Source organism: Lagenorhynchus albirostris, chromosome 19 (genome assembly GCF_949774975.1).
Source record: "Lagenorhynchus albirostris chromosome 19, mLagAlb1.1, whole genome shotgun sequence".
In the NCBI taxonomy this organism is placed as follows: Eukaryota; Metazoa; Chordata; class Mammalia; order Artiodactyla; family Delphinidae; genus Lagenorhynchus; species Lagenorhynchus albirostris.
This window is the reverse complement of record NC_083113.1, coordinates 27,376,157-27,401,983: the sequence shown is the minus strand read 5'-3', so window position 1 is coordinate 27,401,983 and position 25,827 is coordinate 27,376,157. Positions and strand designations below refer to the sequence as shown.

Sequence of the window (25,827 nt, the reverse complement as noted above, 5' to 3'; positions counted from 1 at the left end):
CACAGTCTGTGGCCCCCACGTGGAAACAGCTTGGTTTCATGTATTTGGTTTTCCTGTTCAAACTTGAGGGTCTTTTAACTTTTTATTTTTACAGGGCTCCAAAGAAAAGGGAGAGGGAGCCATTAGCTCCCTGAGTGCCAAAGAAAACCCCGGAGCCTCCCTCAGAGGGCCTCTGCCTGAGGCGGCTGCGAGGCAGGGGTGTGGGGAGGGGACCCCCTGGTCCTGGCACACCCCTGCCACCTCCTCCTGCCCACTGGAGGCCAGGCCTGCGGGGCCAGCTGCTAATGAACTCCAACGAGATCAATGCAGGCCAGAGCGTGTGAGCGGAGACCGGGCAGGACAGTCACTTGGCCACGGCTGGGCTTCGGCCGCCGGCAGCAGAAGGAACAAAATGGAGTCTTTCCAAAAACAAGAGGAGGCCCAGCCAAGAGCCGAGGAATCCTAATTTTAGTCCCTGGAGGGAGACGGCTGTGTCTGCTCAGCCAGAGCACCAGCGAGGCCCAGCATCCCTCAGAAATGTCAACCAAACCAAACAGGCCCTCCCTGGACACCTCAGCCCCAAGCCCTGACTTCGAGAGGCTCACCCTCAGCCCGGAGGGCGGACGCACACACGCCAGCTTCCAATCCCCAGCCCCACTCTCCAAGCGCTGCCTGCCCAGGAGGCGGTCAAGGTCAGTGTAGGATACCCATTTGACAGGCAGGAACACTGAGTCCCGGGAGAGGCAGTGGTGAGGCAGAATGAACGCGGGCAGTCCTGAGGCTGGATCCAATACCGTCCCAGCACGCTGCACCCATGTGACCTGGAAGAAGGCACCTTGTCACTCAGAGCCTCAGTTTTACCATCTGTGAAATGGGAGTGAGAATGCTTCCCTCAAAAAGTTGTGATACGGCACAAATAAAATGTGGAGAGGTATAGGTATATACGTACACATTTAGGTACGTACGTGTTAAAACGTGACTCCTGGGCCACACCCCAGATATAGAGGATGTCTATATAGATATAGAAGACAGCTGTCCTTCCCATGGCCAGATACCCCTCCCCCCTCTGGGGTAACAGCACCCTGACACACCTTGGGCTGCTGCCTCCTCTCTCTCAATCCCTGTGGCTATGGGCCTGACCCGTTTCCAGAAGGGTTCTCAGACACCTACTGAATCAGAATTGCCAGGGGTTGAACCCAGAAGTGACTTATTTGTTTCATTTCCCCAGGTGCACAAGAGGCAGTCTTAGGAACAGCTGCCAGAAAAACTCAAGACGGCCCAGAAGCTGTGCTCATAGAAGGTGTTAATCCCCCCAGGAAGCCGCACATCTGCAAAGGGTCTCAGATTCCAAAGGGCTGTCAGGATGGGACCCTCTCCCGGACCTGAGCCAAGGTGAGAGGCCCCGAGGGGAGCTCCGGCGGGGCAGAGACCAGAAAGAGTTCTGATCTGACCCAAGAAAGTACGCGCTGGCTCTTCCCCCCATGATCCACCTTCACCCCGCAGAGCAGATTAAGGGGAGGATGTCCAGAGTCTCCAAACTGAGCCTTCCCTTGTCCCCTTAACCTTTGACCATAGCCCCTAGGCCTGAGAGGGGAAACTGGGGACATCCACCCTGCCACAGGGCAATTTCAGCATAAGGAGGTCTCCATAGCAACCCTCCAGCTGGAGAAACTGAGTTACCTGGTGACCAGACAGGGTGCGGGGGGACAGCGGCGGGACAGGGATAGGGTGGTACTGAAGGATAGGGCTGGGGCTTTTCCAGAAAGGAGGGAAATAACAAACATTTGTCCAGAGGGGAAAAAAACTTGCAGGAAGACTTTGCCTCTTTCTATCTCCTTGTCCCTCATAAGAAAACTTGAAGGGAATAGTTAGTAGTTGTAACAAGAGCAGCTTTACTGAGCACCATCTATGCCAGACCACGGGGGTTCACGACCTTGCTGAATTCATACACCCACCACAAGAGGGAGGGTGAACTGGTAGTCCCATTTTACAGGTGGGGAAACTGAGGATTAGGAAAGATTAGGAAAGTTGCCTAAGGTCACACAACAAGTAGGTAACAGGTCCCAGATTCAAACTCACGCAATTCCAGAGCCCACTCTCCTACCCTCTTCTGCATGGGCACGTCAGCACCCCTTCTAACCTCCACAACCTCTGGGCTCAGCAGAGACTGGCTTTGGATCCACCTCTGCCTGACTCAGAGGCACACTTGGGCCCCAACACCATGCTGCCGCGAAGCTGGTTAAGAGGAACTTGGGTTGGGGGTGAGCACCCACTTTTAGGGATGGGCTAGCTGTGCACAGAGGATTTCTTTGTTTCCACGGTCCCACTGCAGACTCCCTGAGCCCCTGCCCTGCTAGAGCACTAAGGAAAGGGGTGGGGCACATGACCCTGCAACACCCAACCTCCAGCCCCCAAATAACACGTAGGGTGGAAGAGAAAGCACTGGTTAATTGACAAAAGCTGTCCACCTGTTGGCTATTCAGTTGAGGGAGGGGAGGAAGAGTTGGGAATGACCTCCAGGTTCTGACCTGAACAACAGGTGAACAGAGGGCCAGTCACTGGGCCAGGGAGGTCCCTAGGAACCTTCACAGGTTCCCTAGGAAGATGAAGAGGGTAGTTTCCGACAGCTTATGTCTGGATGTGTGAGTGACATTGAGAGGAGGTACCAAGCAGTGGTACCCAGGTCTCAGTCCACCTGAAACTCCCAAGGCCCCCGCGCAACCCCCAAAGCCGCCATGTACATACAGCCTGGGTCCACCCAGCCGTGCAGCCGGCTGGTCATCCTCATCCTAGCTGCCTTGCTGACCGGCCTCTCTCTATCACCTCCTCCCACAGAAGGCAGAGCCTCAGCAACTGTGTCTCTCAAATCATGATCTCAGAAGAGGGAACTTGGTTTAGTTATTGGAAGGCTGCCATCTGCAGTCCCCAAGCCAGGGCCCGTGTCACTGACAATTTCCAAGGCCTTGAAAGGGACCTTTAATCCAATTGTCTGTGTCAGGCAGTCAATGGGCAGCCCCTCCTTCCCCCTCCACCTTCCTTCCAGCTCTCCCTTTGAAGGCAGCCCCAGGGAGGAGCTGCCCAGCATAGCCGTGGCCCAGCCCTGACAGCTGCACACCCGCACGGCCTGAAGGGTCTGCCAGGAGCCCGGATAAGACCACCGGTGACCAGCCCTCGGTGTGAAACCCCTCAGTGCCTGGCACGGTGCTGGTACGGTTGGGAGTAGGGGGAACACATCATTCAAATACTCTGCAGCCATGTTCCTCACTCAGCATGAAGCGCTGCACAGATGTTACAGTCCCCCCAGCAGCGACACGTTTTCCAGATGGAGAAACCGAGGTTAACAAACATTACGGTCACTACAAATTCTGGAAGTGGAAGTCCTACTGCGTTCTGCCTCCAGAGGGCTCGCTTACTACATATCAGTATAAACCACGGTAATAATGCCCTGCTGATTGCCTGCTCTGTGTGTGTCAGGTCCTAAGTGTTTCACGGGCATTCTCAATCTACACAACAGCCCTGTGGGGTACGTATCATTTCTCCTCCCATTTTACGGATGAGGAAACAGAGGCACAGAGAGGTTAAGGAACTTGCTCAAGGTCACACAGCTAGTAAGTGGCAAAGCCAGCAACTGCATCAGGTCTGGCTGTCTCTGCAGCACTTCTCATTCATTATTATCTGCCCCTACCCCATATTGAGCCTACTTACACTTTTTTTCCTAATCACCCCAACATGAAATTTGGGTATACCATAGGTATACTGTTTGTCCATTTGTGTGTATGTATGTGTGTGTATACACACACACACACACACACACACACACACACACACACACACACATATATTGGGGGCAATATCATCACCATTGCGAATGGACTAGAATCTAGACCAGCGCTGCCCAGTAGGAATAGAATGCAAGCCATATGTGTAATTTTAAATTTCCTAGTAGCCCCATTAAAAAAAGAGAGAAAGAAACAGGTGAAATTAATTTTAATAATGTTATTTAAGCCAAAATATCAAAAATCTTGCCATTTCAAAATATCATCATTCTTTGTTATCAATGTAAAAATGATTAAGGAGAAATTTACATTCTCTGATTCAACACGAAGCCTTTGAAATCTGCTGGGTATTTACAACCCAGCCCGGCCCTATTTCAAATGCTCAACAGCCATGTGAGGCTAGTGGCCACATAGTGGACAGTGACCCCCATGCCCTAACCCCTCAGCTAAAGCAATATTGTTTATCTTCCCCAAAGCCTTGAAAATGATGCTCTGAGAGACTTTCTCAACCAAGGAACCCTTTGGAGAGTCACCACCACTCCTAACCAGTGGGTCCTACTTACTGTGTTCTTAGGCCTACTATGAACAAGACACCAGGCTGAGATGCTCTCAAGGAGATATGAAGATGACTAAGAACTGGCATTTGCCCTCGAGCAGCTTATAATTTAAGACGGGGAGCGAAATAGTTACCAAACCCTACTGCACACCAGGCCCTGAGTCTTCCCACTCATTATCTTTTCATCCTTCCACTCTTCCGGGGCAGGGGGGAGATCGATATTACCATCCCATTTTATTGATGAGGAAACAGATTGAAAGAACGTGGATCTTGTCCAGGGCCATCCTATCTGACTTGGCCAACCCAGGGCAGAACACAGGAGGTATCAGCAAAGCAATGGAAAGGCTTTTAGCAACAAGGAGGGCAGCCTTGAGGGAAGGCTTTGGGGGGGTTATGATGAACGATGGAGGCTACATGAGAAGGAAGAAGGAGGCCAGGTTCTGAGGATAAAGAAGGGGCATGTGCATTTGCAACGAATGAAGAAGCAATGCATGGATTCCTGGCGGAAGGCACAGCACAAGAGAACCCCTAAGAGGCAGGAATTCTGGGCGCTGAGATGCCTTAGCAATTAGCCCCAAGTAGCCCATGTGCAGGGCTTTGTATGAGAAGAGGTCAAGTTCAATCTTCGAGTCGTGGAAAAGCACCCATTGCCCAACTCACGGGCTATAATGCCAGAGGAATCCCACTTCCCAAAATATTTACCAGAAGGCTCTGGGCACCAGACTCCATTCTATAAACTTGGGTACCGTTCCAAAGCTGAAACGATAGATCTCCTGGAGAACAAGATAAACTCTCCCTCACATTCTAAATAACGACAGGGAGGTGAGGAAGAGAACGAAATAAATCACCCCTCTCCAACTGCCCAACTTAAAAGGGATTATGCTCAGAAGCAAGAAGAGGGCAAGGATGCCGTCTCCTTATCAGACACATGGCTGCTCCAGACACAAACAAAACTCTTGGCAGGCATCCTTCTTCCACATCATGGGGGGAGGGGGGAACAAAGTCTTAATCCGCAAAGGTCAAACCCATCCTCCTTGAATACAGTCAAGCCCATATTGTTTCCCCCTAATTTCCAGGAGAAAACAGTCCCTTCCGCGAGCTGAAGTACAAACGAGAGCTCAAGGAACGAGGCTCATAGATCTCCAGTTTGCTGGAGGGACCCAGATCTCCAATCCCCCGCCACAGTATCCAACCGGAAGTCACATTTGGGACCGGGAAATATGCCCACTGCACTCCAAGGCACCAGCAAAGGATGAGCTGCAGGACGAGTTGGTTCCGGAATGTGGAGGAGGAAAGTCCATCTCCCTCCCTCTGACAGTCACCACTGGATATCACAGATTGAGTAAATGAGAAAGTGCTTGACATAGATGATCTCATTTAACACTCACACAAGCCCATGTGGTGGATAACTTCGTTATCCCCAATTTACATATGGAAATGGAGGCTCAGAGGGGTGAGGACCCAGAGTCACACAGGCGGTAAATGGCAGAGCCAGCTGACCCCAGGCTTGCTCTCCAGCTGGGGGGCTCCCACACTGGCGTACAACCCTGTTTCTTCCTTTCTCTGCCATGCACTCCCAGGTCAAAGCCCAGGTCTGATCACCTCCCTTCCCTGCTCTATAGCTTAGGCTCCCTTATGCCCGTACAACGAGCCCGAAATCCCCAGGGAGGCACACCCAGCAGCCCCCCAGGCACCCACACCATCTCATGTCACCCACTCCCAACTCCAGAAATGCAGCCCGGCCTCTCAAACAGCCCGTCCAAGAAGCGGGCTTCCTAGCATAATATTTTCCTCCCACAGAACGTGAGAATAAAGGGCTCTTTGCTTGTCTCCTGAAATAGCTGGCTCTCACCAGAAAGCAATCTTCTGCCCAGTAAAAATATTTCTGTAAAACTTGGTAACTCTATCTGTGGTTCCTTTTCTGAAAGTCAAAAATCTTGGAGAGTGAAACATGGCAGGGACAGACTTTATGACAAGCTCATGGAGTCACGTCTACCCAGACATTCCCTCCTTAACGCTGTGATTAATTTGCTGTTAACCACAGGGACTTTGTGTCTTAATACTCTCAAAGCACCAGTTTGCATTTCTACAGAACAATACCCACCACCCGAGACCTGGTGTCCAGTCAGGCGGGCAGAGGAGCCACTGGCTGGGGCTCAGGGGCCGGAAAGGACGCTGCTGAGATCAGGGAACTCCTGCAGGCAGGCATCATGCACAGGTGAGCTGTCACCTGTGGCCTGTCCGTGGCCATGCAGGAGGCACTGTTTATAAAATAAGTGAGGGGTGTCCTAAGACCAGGATGTAAAAGTGTTCACAACTAACCCAAACTAACCCCAAGACGCCTGGATAAGTCACTGAAACCTCCTTGGCCTTAGTCTGCCCACCTGGAAATGGCAAACAATCACTCCAGGGAACTCTTGAGTGAACAAAGATGTTCTCTCTGAACCTCTTCATCCATCAAACAGCAACCAAGCCCCTTCCAGAGACTGTCATGGGCCCCAGAGAGATGGCGTGGGTTCACTGGGAATCTTCCAGAACATATCAGCAGCTCCAGAGGCCTTATCGGACTACTGAGTATGTTTACTGAGTGCTTACTGCATGCTGAGCCTTAAATCACAACATAAGTTATTTCACTTAATCCTTGAAATGACTCCAAGAGATGGATACTTTTTTCCTTCATTTTACAGGTAAAAAAATTAAAGCCCACAGTGAATACAGTTCAGTACAAACCCAGATCTGAAGACCAGGTCCAAAGCTCTGTGCCCCCGGGAGTAGATAAGACCCATATAGGAAAAAAAAAAAGTTAAATAATGAGGTTTTTAAAATATCCATACAAACTGAGGCAGAGGTTCTTAACCTGGGGGCCCTGAAATTGGGGGTAAAGGTGTAAGAGCACTTATTTGAGGAGAAAGACACCATCCAATACAGCAGATTCCCAAAAGGGTCTTATTACCTACCCCCTAAGGGTTAAGAATCACCTAGGATCATAATGGAGAGGCTAGAAGCTTGAAAGGAAAGCTGTGACCCATGTGGGCTGCATGGAGGAGGCAGCAAATCACCCAGGCTCTTCCAAGATCCAATGGCAAGGAGTGGTTCTCCCCGGACAGTCAGCTAATTGTCAGACCGCCTTGTTCCCACCCACGCTTGCCAGCTGCTGCCTGGAGCTGCGGTCGGTGAGTCTCATACAACGCACAGATGTTGGTTCTGTCCACCCAGCGTGCATTCTGCAGCCTTTCCCTCACAGGTGGTTTTTCTTTAGGGAACCACCCCCCTCACTCCCAGCCCTTGAGGTTTGGGGGAGCTGATCCCAGCCCCCACTTGAGGGTAGCCACGTGACCCAGAACCGGCAGAGGCAGAGGGTTTGGTTCTGGGATGGACATGTGACTCAAGTCAAAACAATGGGAGCCAGACTGAGCTTTGACTGAAACTCTCTCTTCTAGTTGGAGATGGAAGCCCAGACCGCTGGGAGCCGAACTGCCACTACCTGGGGAGAGTCTGCCCAAGAATGCAGCCGACCCAAAAGAAACCAGAGCTGAGGGCAGAGTTGGAGCTGGGACCCAGATGTCCCTGAATTCAATTCACCCTCCCAACTTCCCCGTTACACAGGCCAATAATGTGCTTCTGTACAAAACAGCTGAGATGGGCTTAAAAACCAAAGGATTCTGACTCATCCACACAGAGAAAGGTCGCACTTACTTAACCACAGACCCCCCTGAAGCTGCTGCCCTCCTGGATTTTGAAGACCCTGGCTTGCGGGAGAAACTCTGGCTTTGCCAGAAAAGAAGTAGAACCATGCCTGGAGCTCACATCAGGTGTGCAGTGTGTGTGCTGGGGCAGCAGGGGTGTGTGCAGAAGCACAGCTACAGAAATGCACCACATTGATCTAATAGTCTACTTTAGACTATAGGCACAAGCCCATAAACAACCTAGATGCCCAACAACAGGGAATCAGTGCAATGAAGTATGGTCCATCCCTACAATGGAAGGCCTTGAGAGCCATGAAGAGCAATAAGATTGAAGGGCAATTAGATTATATGCACTGATAGGGAATGATTTCCAAGATACACTGTTAAGTTAAAAAGGCAAGGTGCAGAACGAGATTATAACATGCAACTTAGGTTAAAAGAAAATAAAGTCTCTATCACTTTTTTATGCATCCCCACCTTAAATGAATTTTTCAATTAACCTACAAATACCAATGCTTCCCAGTCTTGTTGGCCAAGAGGACTGCTTACTGTCTGTGCAGGGATAAGGGCCCATACTCACAGAGCACGGCTAGAAGCACCTCCAGGGACCAGAAAAAGCAGATGCCTTGGGAGAGGGGTGCTGGGAGGCCAATGGTATTGGCAGAGGTGGGAAGAAGGCTTCCTTTTTATTACATACCTTTTAGTACTGTTTTGAATTTTTTTCCTTTTGTTTTTCACCGTGTGCATGATTTCATTTACCAAAAGAAAACTGGCGAGGCCCCTTTCTGAAAGGCAGGGGAGATGCAAGTGGAGGCTCTCATCAAAGGCCAAAAGGAGGTGGAATTTGGAGGGACAGGACCTCCAGAGGCTATGTGCCCTCTGGCCAAGCTGCTAGGCCTCCCCGAGCCACATCCACCAGGCAAATGTTCCTTGAGCCCCCACCACGTGCCAAGCAGTGCAAAAGGCCCTGAGGACGCAGCAGGGAGACACACAGAGCCTGCCCCATGGACTCTGCAGTCTGGTCTCAGTTTCCCCATAGTATTAATACTGACCCTGGCCAGGTTTCTGCAAATAGTAAATGCCTGACAGATCACTGCAAGTAAGGCTTTGCCAACCATAAAGCTCGAGAGGAATGCTGCCTCTGACTCCTGGGGAAAAGCTGGTCCCACTCAGTGCTGAGCTCCAGCCCCACCAACGGGTTCTGCCTTCCAGCTCCTCAGACCAGAGCCAAGGGGACAAGTCCTCACCCATGAACCCCAGAAGCAGATGCCACGCAGGCCCTCCAAGGTTGAGAAGGCTAAGAAGGCCCCAATTTATGACAGCAGGAGAAGGTGCACCAATCCACCTACCTGGGAGACCCACCATCCTTCCCATCACTGACCACAGCAGTGGCCAGCCTGGGCCTCCTCCCTCCAAGCTCAAGGGAAGCTGTGCCTCCCAGGAGCAGGGTCTGGAGAGGCCCCAGGGAGGGTTTCACCAGTGCCTCCTGGGGGCAGAGCTCGCCTCCCACCATCACCTGCTGCAAATAGCCCCTCCCACCTGCCTCGGGATGGCGGTTAGCCTGATGCACCGCAGTGCTGCATCTCCTCCACTGGTCCAGAGCTGTGCTACCCAGGCAGAAGCCACTAGCCCCACGTGGCTATTTAAATTTACATTTAAATTAACTCAAATACAATATACTTAAAATTCAACTCCTCAGTCCCGGTAGCTACATTCAAAGCACTCAGTAGCCACAGGTGGTTAATGGTTCCCATATTGGACAGTGCAGACATAGAGCATTTCCATCATCACAGAAAGTTCTACCACTAGGCTAGATATCCCTTTAACATCTCCCTCCTTCCAGTTATAAAAGGAGGGGCCTGGCCGGTCTTGAAAAAGAGGCCAGCTATCAATAACTGTCAGCAAAGTTCTAAACCCACTTATAGGGGGTAAGGATCCACGGCCATAGGGAACTGCACAGGAGACAGAATCACTGACTGAGAGCGTGTCATGAGTCAGGAACTGTGCCGGCTTCTCCTCTGGGCCGCACACTCGATCCCCACCCTTCTACAGTTGGGGAACACCATCCCTCCCTCCGCCCTAACCCCTCCAGCTCCCTCCCACCATCACCTTTCCTATAGGGTCCAGTCGCCCAACACAGAGAGGCTCTGATTCAGAGGGACTGCGGCGGGAGGGGCCCCTAGGTCTCAGCATTTTAAACAGCGCTCGGAACTTCAGATGTAGGTGGTCCTTGGGCCGTACCCTGAGTCCATCCCAGCCCCACGTCCCCTTCCAGCTACCGGCTTCTCTCTCCACCCCTTCCCGAAAAGCTTGTCCCGAGACGGATAGCTGATTCACTTTGTTATACAGCAGCAACTAACACAACAATGTAAAGCAATTATACTCCAATAAGGATGTTAAAAAAATAAAAATAAAATGTATTGGCTCTTTGAAAAATACAAAAGTAGTACATGCTCATTGAGAAAAAAAAAGTCAAACAATGTAGAAATATATAATGTGAAAAGTGAAATTCCTTCTCTCCTCACCACCTCCCACCACTTCACTCCTCAGGGAAACAGACTTTGACAGGGTATTATTCCAGATCTTTCCATGTGCACCTGCAAATATATAGAGACACAGGCCTGAACAGACCTTTGTATAGTGCAGAAAACGGGGCCACATTATAGTGATGTTTTGCTCTTGCTTTGCTCATTCAACAGCATCTCAGGGCCTCCTGCCTATCAGCCTGTGGCCCTCACTCAACCTGGTTTTACCAGTTGCAGAGAGATCCATGGAATGGCTACACCACTGTTTATTAGCCTGTCTACTGGTGATGAATATTTGAGTTGTTACAAATTTTCCTTCTTCCAAATAATGTAGCCATGGATGTTCTTACAAGTATGTGCATCTGCTCCCGTATAAGTGCTCCCCTGTCCCTTCAGGACCCATGCCAGTCTCACCTCGGCTGCCATTCCACCACGACAGCTCCTGTCAAACCGGACAGTGACCACCAGGACCCTAAATCCAATGGACACCTTTCAGTCCTTTTCCTTACTCAGTCTCTCAGCCGTTTCTCTCTGGGAGACCACATCCTCTCTGGTACACTACTTTGATGGCCCTCAATCAATCACACCTCCCGGTATATACGCCCCTGTGTAATCCCTTCCCCTAAACCTGGGCTGGACCTGTGACTTGCTTTAACAAAGAGAATGTGGCACTGCCAATTCCAGGCCTAAACCTAAAGAACCTGGCAGTCTTCACTTTTGCACTCTTGGGAAGCCAGCCACAGTGTAAGAAGTCTGATTACCCTGAGATCGCCATACTACGAGGAAGCCCGAGCTAACCAGTGGTGAGGACACCTGGAAGAGAACTGAGGCCCCAGACATATAAGCCAAGTGGATCTGTGGCAGGTGGCCCCTCGCTGTTTGAGCCAACCCAACTATGCACATGGAGCTGGAGATAAGTTGTCCCTGCCAAGACCTGCTCAAATTGCATAATCTTAAGCAGATCATAAAATATCAAGTCAGTGAGTTTTGGAATAACTTGTCACACAGCAAAAGATAACCTAGACAGCCACCTTTTCTTTCCTACATTCTGAGAGGAGGAAGCAAAGGCCAGGAGAGATCACAATAGATACCTAATAGCTAAGCTGCAGCCACCCCCAGGCTCAGGATTCCCAAAACAATGTTCTGTCCAGAAAGATTTAGTTGCCAGGGTGCAACTGCTGCTTGTCATGTTCAGAGGCTGGTTTCTAAGGTGAGAGGACATCAGGGTCCCCAAGAGCCCTCTTCATGCCCTAAGCAAATGGAGTTGATGAACAAGGCAGCAACCATGGCAATCCTGGGACAATCTGTTCTGGCCGAAAAGTCAACAAACCGAAAGGCTCTGAAGCCAAGAAAGAAAACTTTGGCACAGAGAGGTTAGGGAACTTACCCAAGGTCACACAGCTAGTGAGAAGCAGAGCTAGATCCTGAAACCAGGTATTCAGACTCAGAGTCTAGACCAGTGACCAAACACCAGTGTTTTCTAACACTTTGATAGTGACCCACAATAAGAATTATGTTTTATAATGGGCCTCTGTATATATGGGTTTGGGTATAGATGTGCGTTTAGATATACACATATCTATCTATAAATAGATCTATCTATTTATCGGTATGGATACCCATGTCTACATGTCCATATCTATCTATCAATCATCTATAGACATGGCTATCCACACCTATAAACTAAACAGAAAGTTACACAAAGCAATATTTACTATTACCATATGGGATATTCTCTTATATTTTTATTTGTGTCTATTTCATTTTTTTTTAATGCTGGTCACTACATGGATTTCATGAGCCATGAATGGGGTTATAACATACAGTTTAAGGGAAAAAAAAACTCACTTATAATGATTTAAGATAGCTCTAAAATCAGACTGATCTGAATTTGAATCTTCCTAGAGCAAGATTCCACTTCCAAGTCAAGTGACTTTGGGCAAGACGGTAGATTTCTTTAAAGCCTCCGTTTCCGGGACTTCCCTGGTGGCACAGTGGTTAAGAATCCGTCTGCCAATGCAGGGGACATGGGTTCAATCCCTGGTCTGGGAAGATCCCACATGCTGCAGAGCAACTAAGCCCATGTGCCACAACTACTGAGCCTGCGCTCTAGAGCCCACAAGCCATAACTACTGAACCCGCGAGCCACAGCTACTTAAGTCCATGCGCCTAGAGCCCATGCTCTGCAATGAGGAGCCACCGCAATGAGAAGCCCATGCACCTCAATGAAGAGTAGCCCCTGCTCGCCACAACTAGAGAAAGCCTGTGCACCACAACGAAGACCCAACCCAGCCAAAAATAAATAAATAAATAATTTTTTAAAAAAGCCTCAGTTTCCCCAGCAGTAAAATGGGGATAATAATAGTACCTGCCTCATAATGGTGTTGTGAGAACTGAGTGGTAGGGACAGCTCTTGGCCCAGGGCCTGACATATAGCAGATACTTAATGCTGCACCTATGGTTCAGCACAGGGCTCAGCATACACAGGCACTTAACAGTCACACTGAGGCTGCCGCCACAGAACACTGAGAAAGGAGGCACATACCCAAGACTGACCGGGGCAGTGGGCTCCTTGGGATTTCCAGGGCAGGGGAGCAAGATAAGTGCTCCCACCATGCACTGAAAAGGCAGCCTCGTTCCTGGTTTGTAGTAGTTTTCTGACATCATCTTTTTGCTTTTGAAGTCTATCTAGATCCCTAGGGGAAAGAAGGGTAAAACAAGGTCGAGGTCAAAAACTGCCCTGTAACAAGGTTACCTCTGGAAGCCAGGCCCGGAGTGGCCTCAGTACCCCAAGGTAGCACCCCCAAACCTACACAGTGGAGCCACCATCCGCCAAAGCCTCCGTGAGAGGGGCCCACCAGCCTGCGCAGACTTCTGCAGTCAGAGATACACCCTGGGCCTGAGCCCATTTGGGAGGTTCCGGTCTTCCCCAGCCTCACCTGTAGCCTGACGGTGGCCAGGCCCATCCTGCTGACAGGGACTTTTATGCTCTGCCCTACCCTCTCCAGGGCCCCAGCTCTGTACTCAAGCTCAAGGCCAGGGGCTTGGGCAGCACGTGGCAGACCGGCCAATCAGCTCCCGGCTGACACTACTTCATGGGACCAGGAGGTTCTCCCCAACCTCCCACCCAGCCAGAAAGGAGAGAAGCTGGAGTGATCGGACATCGATAAAAATAAAAGCGTGGAAGAAGATTTGCAGCAGGTGGACGAAGAACCAAAACAGGTTGCAACATAGAGCATTGCGTCCCGCAACCCCCAAGAGCTACCCTCCCCCGGTGCCAGACTGCGTAAGTCTGCCTGAACATCTCAGAGACTGGATTCTGTCCTAAGCCAGACACCCAGAAGTGGGTTGAAGGCTCTCTGTTGCCAGTCGTGCCTCCTGGCCTTTGCACTTCCCAAACCCTTTGAGATGTTTTTACTAAACCTTTCATCACCTGGCTATTTATCCTTTGGGTCTCAACAACTTAACTCCCCAGTGCAAAGTAGAACCCTCCTCATTCTCTCTCACCACGCCCTGCTCTTCCCCTTCATCATGTTTAGCACACATCTGGATGATCGTTAGCTAACCACACGAGAAAGCTGCAAGAGGAGGGGTGACGTCTGCTTTATCCTCCCTGATTTGCCGGTGAACTCACTTCAGTCCTCGAACAACTCCATCAGGTAGCCACCATGACTACCCATCCCACCAGCTGTGAAAGTTGAGGAGCAGCAATGAGCCGTCACGTGGCCCAAGGCCACTCGGCTGGGGAGAGGTGCGGCTGGAACTTGGCCCCAGGAAGTCTGATTCTGAAAGCTCTAAACACACTCCCGACACCTACTACATGCACACGCTGGGCCTCAGTATAAAGTGGCCCAAACCACATCTATACTGTACTTACCCCACCTGCCCTCCTATCCTGTTCCCCGGCAACTGAAACATGCTACCCATGACTCCCCAGCACCCAGCCTTGGCTCGGTCTGTACCCTCTGCCTTGGAGGCAGCCTGACTCTGCTCTCCCTTGGCTGGGCTCAGGACTTAACTTGCTGAGCTCGTCTCCTCGTCTGTACACAGGGTGAATAATACATGTAAAGAATGCATGTAAACCATTAGGCACTTTTAATATTCCCTTGTACGGACTATTATCACTAACATATTCATACCCCACCAAAATCTTGTAGGTCTAAATCAACAGTCACAAGCCAGGCCAACTCCAGCTGTCTGGGTCCACCCAGAAAAGTGTTTTTGAAAAATTGTATGTAGTTGATGATAATTTTTTAAATTAGAAAAATTTCACGTAAAAATCCAGGTGGCTGGATTCTCTTAATGAGAGAATGGCAATACCAGGGCCACATTCCCACGTGACAACAGTTGGCTGGGGCTGAGGGACGCTGTTCTCTTGACTCAGGACATGTGCTCCCCAGGGCACCCTAGTCCCCCCACCTCCCCGGTGTCTCCCTCCCAGCCTGCTGCATTCATGAACATGACTTCTCTGGCCTTTAGATTCTGACCCCTGGTCCCAGTCTTACTGTCCTTAGAGCCATACTGACATGCCACCTCCTTCAGAAACACCTCCCCGAATCTCCATAACCCTGTGTCTCTTCCTGGTCTTATAACTGTAAGAGCGAACTTGTATTGAGCACTTACGGTGCGCCTGACATTACAACTGTTTTACAATTTGAGTCCTCACAACTGCCCTGTGATGCAGGTACTATTATCATCCCTGCTTTACAGATGAGGAAACACAAGCAGAGTTGATTATTCTATTGCCATCCCCACCCCCATCCATTCCCCACCCTCTCTGTACTGCCCCGTGCCTCCAGGAAGCTGACCCTGTGGACCAATTCACTGGAGCTTTCTGGCCTCTGGCTTCTGAATTCAGCCAATGCGAAGCCCCGGCAGGAAACGGGAGGATACGAGGAGATGGGAGTTAGGGTATTTCTTCTCCACTCCCTCACTACTTCTGTACCATGTCTCTGACTGTGGTTAATCCTCCATCTTTATAGCTTCTGCCTGGTCTCCACCCATCGTCAGCTGTGGTTCCTACAGGGATCCAATCTAAAATATCCAACATTTCCTCCCCTGGCCCTTTCTGCCCTAGGGGTGGTAACAGCTTCCCACTCTTGCCAGGGACCATCAGTCCCTGGGTACCTCAACGCCCCATAAAGTATCCCTGAACCCTGCCCATACCTCTGGAAGCAAGTTTCATTTAAACTCTCTGGAGTGCATCTGTTTCCCACTAGACCTCTGGCTGACAGAGGTTCGACACTATGCCCAAGGTCCCACAGTTAGCAAATGGTGCAGCAGGATCTGAACCCAAGACATCGGGTTCCAAAGTTCTCGCTCTTTAAGCACCACCCTACACCGCCTGATGTCCTAATCTACTTCTCCTGGTCCTTCACCTGCTTACGGCCTCCTCAAGAGTCCCCTGGGTGACACTCGAGAACCAAGCACTGTGCCTGGACCAATGCAGACCTTCCAGAATCTCTCACTGAGCCCCCAGAATACAGTCACTTGATTCCTCTTTATCCTCCCAAGTATTTTTACGAGGGAGAGCCCATCCCCACATTCCTTCTCCCCCCAGATCACGGCGCTCACCTCTTTCCTGCTGGCCCCTCACACAGGCCCTTCACACACTTGTCTCCCCTCTGGACAAAGACCACGTTCCATAACACGGCTGAGAAGGGCCCCAGGCCCAGGCTGTGACCTCTCTTCAGCCAACTGAACTTCAACCAGCATCTCAAATGAACCACCCTCTTCTCTACGGGCTTTCTCACACGTGGCCGGTCGGTCCGGCAAACACTCATGGTTGTTACATGTCCTCTCCCCTTGCCCTGCTCACCACCACCCCTCCCCCCATGCACCTTTGGCCTTAAATCACAGCTCCTCTGAGACTACCTCTGACCCTGGACCAGTTGGTACTTCCTGCTCTAGAGCCCCCAGAGCACCCTCTAACATTCCCTGAACATCGTCTTCATTATTCGAGAGCTACCCTCCCAAACCATGAGCCAATCAAACACGAATATCAATGCAAAGTAAAATATTAGCAAATCAAATACAGCAGCATTTTAAAGCAGCAGCCTATCATGGCAAAGAGGGATTTAACTTAGGAGTGCAAAGAAAGCTGAACACTAGGAAATCTAGTTATGTAATCATGCATACAAATCATACATTATATTAGCAAAGAATCACCAGCTCCATCAACACCCCGAGAGCATTTGATAAAATTCAATAATTATTCCTGGTTTTAAAAATCCTAGCAATCCAGGAGATGAAGAAAGCTTTCTTAACTAGATAAACAATGAACATCATACTTAATAGTTATTAAGTAAGTTGAGGAGATTCTAACCAATGCAATAAGATAAGAAAAATAGATGAGGCAAAGATGAAAGTTTAGTTCCACTAAACTCCAAGTTCTATGAGGCAGGAACTATGTTCTATTCCTCATAGTTTCTACAACATCCTACCCATGCTCAAATATCTGTAGAATGAACAGCCACCCAGATTAGGTCTGATTCCTATTAAATGTTCTCAAAGCACCCAGCACTTCTCCTTTGAGGCATAAATCACAGCTTAGGTTGTGTAATTTGTTTTTAAAAATACTTATCTTTTCCTACTAGAGTGTAAGGTCCATGAAAACCAGGACCATGCTCTACTGACAGAGCAAATGTATACCTGGCTTAAAGTAAGTACTCAATTTCTATTAAACAGATGCATGAATGACTTGAATAGAATGCATTTACTACATAGTTTCTAAATTGTAATAAATGATTTTATCCTACTTCTCAGCCAGAAGATCCGAGGCCCAGAGAAGGGGGGGGGGTCCTTCAGCTGATGCCACACCACTGTGAAGCCCACCCACTACCCTGGGATCCTCTGAAAGGCGTCAGCCACACACAAACCGCAGCCCACATGGCTCAACAAGTAAGGAAAGCGAAGCCCAGAGCAAGTCCTCAGAGCCCTCTAAACAAACACACATCCAGGACGCGCCCCAGAGGGCAGAGCCGTCTGGTGAGAGCTCCTGTGTGCCGCCCTTCTGGGGCTAAGGATGACTCCAGTGGAGGGACCTGAGGCTTCCCTCGCGAAGCCCCGTAACGGGTACCCACATGGATAAAGAGCCTCCTCTGCTTTCCCGGGAAGTTATCAAAGAATTACTTATGTCTCTGGAAATGCTTGTTTGGAAAAGCTTCCCCAGCCCACCTGGGCTTGGCAGGAGCGGCAGCGTCACCAGGCCTGCCCTCTGGGGAGGGATCAGGCTTTCCCTCCAGCTCCTGAAGGGACTCGGCCATTTTTCATGCACAGAGTCTGAAGCCAGCCATAAAGAAGCAGGCAGCTTCCCAGGATAAACGGAGCACGGTGACATCAAAGCCTGCCTTCCAGATTAAACAACTGAGGCCTTCAGCTCTCTCTGGCGTTTCTTCCAGGATATTCTGGGCTTCTGCCTCAGTTCTCCCTCAGATGGAATGGCAGATATTTTGTTTGTGAGAGTCTGAATTTTTTCCTTCCTCTGGGAGGGGGTGGGGAAGGGAGGGGGGAGAGAGAGTGAGAGGAAGAGAAAGAATGTCTGTGAGAGACAAGAGCCACAAAAAGAACATGCGTGAGTGGAAAAGAGAGCGGTAAGTCAGGGAGGCAGCCGGAAGGGCCTGCTTTGGAATCCAACGCGCGACCTAAAAATTCCAAAGTTGTGAACCTACAGCCAGTGAGTGAGGCTGCGAGAACCCCCCGAGCAAGGAGGACTGAGGGGTCCCTGACTCCCCAGCGCCTGCAGATCTCTTTGTGGGCCCCTGCCTCATTGCCCAGAGAGTCAGGCTGCATGCCCCTTCCTCAGACACATCTGGTAAACTGAGGCAGAAGACCCTCCTCCCTCAGGCACAGGTTCACAGCAGTTCTGGGGCAGGATGGGCTCTCTCTGGGATTGGCTTGTCACTGCCTCTTGCCCCCTGGTTCTTGGGGTGCCTCCCTCTGCCAATGCCACCGCTCAGGCTGCCACATCCCACCACGGCTGGGCTTCTGACCCTCCTCCCCCGCAGGGCAGCAGGGGCTGCCCCTCCTCCCAAACAGCTGGAGTAAAGCCCCAAGTCCCTGTGCATGACGCTGCCTGCGAATCAGCCCTACAGAACGCGCTGGTGGCTGCCCGCCTGGCTCCGCCCCACCCACCTGTCCAGAGGGGAAGGTAGCTCACACGTGCCAAGAGCCACTAACATGGGGGGCTTTGCAGAAAGAATGAGCACCAGAGAGAGTTCCAGACCCCACAGGCTGCAGAGCCGCTTGGAGCCCAGAGTCCCTTCTCAAGGGCCCAACCCAAGCACCACGCATCGTCCATGGACACTAGTGAGTGAGGGGTCTCCCCCAGCTCCCACTGCACAAACCCATCCCCTCTTCCCACACTCTCTCCCTCACTGCCTCAGCTTCTCATGAGTGTTACTGTCTGCCAGTGTGCCTGTGACCACGCTTATTCTTTGTCTCCTTTATTAGACTGGAAGCTACGGGAGGACAGGCACCACAGCTCTGTGATTTGCCACTGTAGCCTCAATGCCCAGCACAGCTAGGGAATCCATAATTAATAACAATTCATTATTGATCATAATTAATTAATAGCTGAGTGTCTGAAAGAAAAGGCCTAATTCCACTCTTCCCTTTATTCCTACTTCCAGCTCCACCTGGCTGGGGAAGAGAACCTGGGGGAGGAAGAGGCAGGGATGGTGACTTCATCTATCTCCATTCATTCATTCAGCAAATATATCATGAGAGCCCACCATGTGCCCCAGGGCTGCCACAAGGAAGATGGACTCCTCAGAAAGTGATTCTTCCATTGCTGACAGCTTAGCCTTGCTGTTTTAAGCCCTCCAAGGGACAGTCTGGCCCCTGAGCCCAGGGGCCCAAGCTTCCTGTTATGAGGAGGAATTCACTCTGTCTATCACCCACCTTCTCTCCTCACTTCTGACACTCCCACTGGGTGAGGGGATGGAACCTTCCCCAAGGCTAGGAGCTTGTGGGACATGCTTAGGTTGTCTCCTGGGTTAGCTTCCCCCTGAGTTTGTGACAGTTTGTACAAGATATGAATGTAGAGGGTCTGTTCCTGAGTTCGAGGGACACAACACACACACAGCCTGACTCAGGGAACCAGTGTCCTTCTCAAAGAAGAAAAGTTTCTAAGGGAGGATAAGGCACTCCTCGAACCTCTACCAGAGACCCCATCACAGAGATGCATGAAAGCACCCAGAATGACAACCTTGCCCACCTCCCACCTTCCTGAGGGATCCAGACCTACCAGAAACAAGAAGCCCCACCTGGCACTCTGTTCAGCTCCAGCTTGCCCCAGCTCTCCTCCCCATTCCCCAGGGGTCCAGAAAGCTGCCAGGTGGGGCTATGAAGCTGGCCTGGGTGCCAGGGGCAGAGGGCACCCTCCGTGGAGAACTCGAAGAAGCCAGTGAGTGGTGGTCCAAACGCCTCCACTGGCCTCAAAGCAAATCATCTTTTAATTCTGAAACACCAAATATTTAATTTATGCTTTACCTCAAATGTCAAGTCCACCTCCCGGCACATAGCTTTGAAACCACGTAAGGAGGCCTAACACTTTCCATATGGTGAAGACATGAGGCCTTTTAATTGTGCCAACTGGTATCATTCAAGGGTAATTCCCCTGGAATCCGGCACTCAGGCAGCAGCTGGGCCAGCCTCCAATCTCATCGCCCAGCTCCATACATCCCCACGGGCTCCAACAGGGCCTGCACCCTCCCCATCTTCCCTAAACATCAAAATGCACTAGGTGCCCCCTAATCAAATTACCAAACCGCCTGGCAGCCACCTTTGATCCAGAGGCAGACTTGCCTGCACCGAAGCTCTCAGCCTGTTTCTTCAGGCGGCTCTGCCATAAAAGAACAAAAGGACCAAACTGGGGGGTGGGGGAGGGGAGGGTCTTAAATCCAGTTGTACACATTCATATATGCACACGTGTGCACACGCTGCAGGAGCGTACACAGACGCGCAGATTCTGCTTCTCTGAGTGTTCTCCTATCAACATCTCTGCGTCCATTACGCTACTCCATCCATCTACTAAACTTGTTAACTTCACCCATTATATTTTCCAGAGCCAACATTTCCAGTTGGTTTTCTTTTGTAACTGCCTGTTGCTGCTTCGTGTTTCTAATACTGTCCTTTATCTCTGAGATTATTATGCTTATTTTAATTTCTAATTGTTTAGCATATTGTTGTCTGGCATACAAACTGTTCACGTATCAGTCATCTTCTGCAGTACTTGTACAGGTCACATTTCTCATTATTTTTCTCTGCCAAGCTCATATTCCCTTGAAGTTCAGCATGTACCCACTGAAAGGGCAGAAGCCCTAGCCTGTGTCCCTCCAAGTGAGGCTACAGAGTATGGGGGAGGGGGAGCCTCTGGTTTCATAATATGGGCCCCCATCTCCACCTCTCCCAGGGCCTCAGGGACCTGCCAGTACTTTTCTCCCCACGTTCTACCTTCAGTGAAGAGTTATCTGCCAGAACCCTGCCAGGGATGAGCATGTTATTACACCCATTTTGCAGATGAGCTAAGTAAGGTAGACAAAGGTAAAACGGCTTATACAAGGTGACAAGCTATTGTGGCCGAGACTGACCTCATTTAGTTTTGTATTTGGGAGGGCAGGCATGGGTTAAATTGCCGGTGAGGTCACCCTCTCATATCCCAGGATCTTGCATGAAACTCAGACCCAATTTAAACATTTACTAAGCTACTCAGGCTCCCTCAGAGAGGAAGAGGGCAAGCAGGGGCCCCTCATCCTTCTGCCTGCCCCACAACCTGCCTCATCCCAAAGTACTCGGCAGCCGGCCAGGGTGCCACCTCTCAGGAATGAATAAGTGCGACCCCTTCCAGGCAGATGTTCTCGTGTGGAACTTTACCACACATGGTTTCCACTGTCCTAGAAAGTAGTCCAGAATGGGAGAAAACCAGAGTCCACACCAGCCGGCTGGCAACTTTACAGGGTTATGAGGAGGATTAAGATAATGTAAGCAAAGTGCTTGACACACACAGGCGCTTAATAAATAGTAGTTATTGTTGCAGTAAAAATGCTGGTTGGATGAGCCATGAATGTGCCCCCCGCCACTTTGGTGAAAGGCTGGGTGACCGAGTGGACACAGAGGCCAACCCCAGGACGGGTCTGGGGCTGGTGAGGGGACCTCTGCCAGTCCTTGGAACTCAGCACACTTTGGAGCCCACGGCCTCCTACATCCTGATGAGATAATGGAAGGGCCTGGAGCCACCCTTTCCGTGCCACTGGAAATCACAGAAATTAAACAGACCGGGGGTTGCCTACTGCTATCCTGTTCAGTATCTCAACATTTCCCAAATGTGTTGCATTCCGTTCTCATTCACAATTTTGACCAGTTGTACTTAATATTTTTCTCAGAATTGACTTTAGACTATCTCTTTCCACTTAGCTTCCTCCTAAGCAATAATATCTGCGAATTCAAGGGTTTTATGTCTCAGTTATTTATTTTTTTCTGGTTAAAAAAAAAAATGTAACTCTTAAGAAATATTCCTCCAGGTACCACTTGAAATCACCTCACAGGCCTCCACGGGGCAGCCCCACACCCTGGGCTCACCCTGACTTCTCCCTGGGCCATCCCCACCTCTGCAGGCTCAGGAGTGAGGCCAGCGGTGGTGGGAACCCAGGCATCCAGGTCCCAGTCAGCAAGCACAACTCTCAAGGCAGCAGAGATTCCCTCCCCTTAATATGTTGGATGGCAGGTCCCACGCTCCACCACCCAACATATGTCATGCTGATGGCTCTGTGTCTCACATCTTCAAAAGTGCTTTGAACAAACACTAATGACCCCTCAGCATTTCTCTGAGAGAGGGGGCTGGGGAAGGAGGGGGCAACACCATCCCATGCTGTCCTCAGATGGGGGAAGAAACCAGGCAACAAAATTCCGTGACTTTACCAAAGCCACAGTCCTAAGCTGGGGCCCCCTCCCTCCCCTCCCTCATTTCCCCCAATGGCAACTTTTACTGGCTCGCATTCCTCTTGCTGGGAACACTACTATTTAATTAAAAACGACAGACTTTTGTTTTCCTCTCCTTCCTTCCTCCTCCCTCCCATCCTCCAGGACTGGATGCCAAGGAGACCTACCAAAAACATGCGGGTAACATTTGTTATGGCTTTGAAGATAAAAGTCAATTGAAGTAAGCCCTCGCTGTATTTCAAGTTTCCCCTAAAGCATGGAGCAAGCTCCCTGGCAGTTTAGGAAAGAAAAAAAAAAGCAGGGGGGACTGCAAATAAATGTCATTCTGCAGGAATACTTTGTAAAAATAAACAGGCTGAAAAAACCCAAAACTTGATTAATGGAAATCCACTCAGTTGGCCTCTGTCTTCAGCTGCAAATGCATTTGTTCATATGGCTAAATCGGATCATTTTCATTGGGCTTTAAATAAATAAGGAGATCAAAAACTAGAAATGGTGGGGGAAGAAAGGGAAGTTTGGAGTTCTGTCTTTAAAGGGCCCCAACTGCAGTGCCCCCGCCCACCGAGTTTTGGCCTTTCCCGGGGGACAGCAGCTCCAATTCTAACCCAGCCAACAGATGAAGAGAAATGGAGAAGAGAAGGCCCCCAGCTCAGCAGTGGCAGTGGAGGAGGAGATGGGAGCTTCTTCCAGATGCAGGGGTTATTTCATACGTGCACAAGAGTCGACTCTATCCACAGGCTCACCTCCTCCAACTGGCTGCACCCAGTCCAGGTCCCACCACCAAATACACACACACACACACACACACACACACACACACACACACACAGCTGAAAAGTCCACTGGCCCCTCCCCAGCCCATGGACAAGACCAAAGAACTAACCAGACCTGAGACTCAGTCTGTTCTCCTCTAAGTTAAAAAAAAAAAAAATTAAATGTCACATCAAAAAGTTGGTTCATCCTTTGATCCTTGGCTTGCTCGAGTTCCACGCAGACCATCTGAAAGCCCTGTGCAGAGTTCTGGAGCCCACAGGACTTCTGTGAACACCAGTGCCAGGCCAGGAGCTGAGGCTGGACTCACTCACTCCCCTGTCACATCTACTGCTCCCCTAGGAACAACTCCAACCTCAGGGACCCGCTGGGGGAGGGCCAGGGGCAGGCCCAGGCTACAGCAGAATGAGGCCCTCTCTCTCCTTGTGGGCCAAGCCAAGGGGTCTCCCAGATCTCAGTACCCCCCAAGTTCTGCCCGCCACCAGATCACAGCCGGCTCTACTGGGGCTGCAGGACAGATAGTACTGACGAATGTCACACACTTGGAACACATCAGAGGCCGGCACGGTCCTGCCTTCCACCCAGACACCCCCAGATGCCTTCCCACTTCCCTAGCCCCAACTCCAAATCCACCTTTGAGCGCTGGCCACAGAAACAAGGTAGAAGTCAGAGCAGGCCCCCAGATCCCTCCAGCGCAGACAAGCTTCCCCATCAACTGGACCTGCACCACCACATCACCTAGGACATTCCCCACACACACACGGCAGCCCTCTGCCCCCAACTGAACAGGAGACTGCCACCTGTGTCACCAATAAGGTTCCCCAAGGCAGGGGGTGTACAGGGTCATACTGGTGGGTCAGGCGCAGCTGAGAAGGGATTTCTGGACTTAGAAGCTGCGCCGAGAGGGTGCTAAAAGTTGGGGTTCGGGGGGTAGGTATGGAGAAGCATCTCTGAGGTTGAAAGGGACGTAGGTGGGGATCGTACCCGAGTTCCTCTGCCAACGGTGCCAGCCGCCCGCAGCTGTCGGGATCCGGAGCTGCCACCCGGGCAGCGCTGCCTCCCAATCCACTCCTCAATGCCTTTCCGAGCCCAGGCGGCGCTCGCAGCGAAGCTGTCACCTGAGGCGGGGACGACACGAAGCCCCTGAGTCCGGCCCCTAGGCTGAAAGTTACCCGAGAGAGGAGAGAAAGAGTGGGCGAGGCAGAGGCAGCAGGGACCCGGAGGGTGTTGGGAGCCGCGCACAGTCCGAGAGAAGGACGCAGGTAATCAGGAGAAGGGAGTTCAGCGAAGCCCCAAGAGCGGGGATCCAGAGCGGAGCCAAGGGGGAAGCAGGACCCCAGGAAGACGCGTCTGGGGATCAGAAGAGCGAGCGCCAGGGGCCAGGACTGAGGAGGGGAGGGATGAACACGGGGTGAGGGGAAGAGGGGAACTGAGCGTCGGGAGAGGGGGCGCAGAAGCCAAGATCTCGGGAGAGGGGACTGAGGGCCAGAAAGAGAGGGCGCAGGCTCTTGGAGAAGGGGCTTAGGAGCCTGAAAAGGGGGTGCAGAGAGTGCGGGGTCGGGGTACCGCAACAGGAGGGGTTGAGAGTCAGAAGAGAGAGCACAGGATAGCGGGGAGGGGGTAGGATGGACAGAGGAGGGGACACAAAGTCCGCTCCAAGGAGAGGGTTTGTGGGACTGGTGACTGGAGTAGCGGGTGGGGGTGGCCCTGGTAATAAGATCCGCGGGCTAGGCCATTCCGCCGCCGTCCGCGGTGCTTCCCAGTCTATCCCCCCCGGTCCGTGCCCCGCGCGCCCCTACCTTCCGGGCTCTCCCTGCGCTTGCACACGGCGGCTGCAGGCACATCGCGCGCGGCGGCGGCGGGAGCCGGAAAGAAAGGAGAGGCAGAGAGTTAGCAATCGCGGGGGCGAGGGCGGCGGGGACCAGGGGGCCGGCACGCGGGCGGGGACACTGACCCGGCTTGGAGTGAAGTTTCCCCATGCTGGGGGCGCTGCGGGAGGGGGCGTCCCTAAGCCATGCGCCCGGCCCGCGGGCCCTGCGGCTCGCCGCGCCGCGCCTCGCTCTCCTCCTCCTGGAGCAGCCCCGAAGCCGAGCGGATCCTGAAAGGTCGCCGCGACACGATCCTGCCGCCGTCGCCGCGGCCGGACTGACGCCCGGGCGCGCCGAACCCCTAGCCCGCCGCCGCAGCCTGCGCCTCCCCGCGCGCCCATTGGCCGGGCGCGGCGCATCAAAGGCGAGGCGGGCCGCGGAGGGAGAAGTCTGGGGGCGGGGCCGGCGGGCTGGGGGCGGGGCGTGGAGAGGCGCTGCAGGGCTGGACACAGCGCCCCCCTCCAGGCTGCGGTCTCTGACCCGGGCCGGGGGCTGGGGACCCGGGACTGGGGATCGGGGGTGGGGGGGGGGGTGATGGGAGGCGGAGGAGCTCTGGCCAGGAGGAGTATTGGAACAGACACCCTCTTGGGTCCTGCCCGCTCTGCAATAACCGCTCCTCTGGCTCACGGGGCTGTGCGTTCCCTCCGCTCTATTTTTCCTGGCAGCGGACAGGAGGACTCAGCGGCTCCACTTTACAGGTGATGAAACTGAGGTCGGAGAAGAGAC

At 51.7% G+C, this 25,827-nt stretch overlaps 1 protein-coding gene across 1 annotated transcript in view; it reads right to left on the bottom strand.

The window, feature by feature from the left end:
* Nucleotides 1-25,367, bottom strand: part of NKD1 (NKD inhibitor of WNT signaling pathway 1) — an 86,204-nt gene extending 60,837 nt beyond the window's left edge. Inside the window, exons 1-3 of the mRNA XM_060131566.1 lie at nucleotides 25,188-25,367; nucleotides 25,033-25,065; nucleotides 24,218-24,351 (exon numbers count right to left, since the gene is read on the bottom strand). Coding sequence (XP_059987549.1) covers nucleotides 24,218-24,351; nucleotides 25,033-25,065; nucleotides 25,188-25,212 — 192 coding nt within the window. The 5' untranslated portion in view covers nucleotides 25,213-25,367. The remainder of the gene's footprint in view (nucleotides 1-24,217; nucleotides 24,352-25,032; nucleotides 25,066-25,187) is intronic.
* Nucleotides 25,368-25,827: the final 460 nt, after the last annotated feature.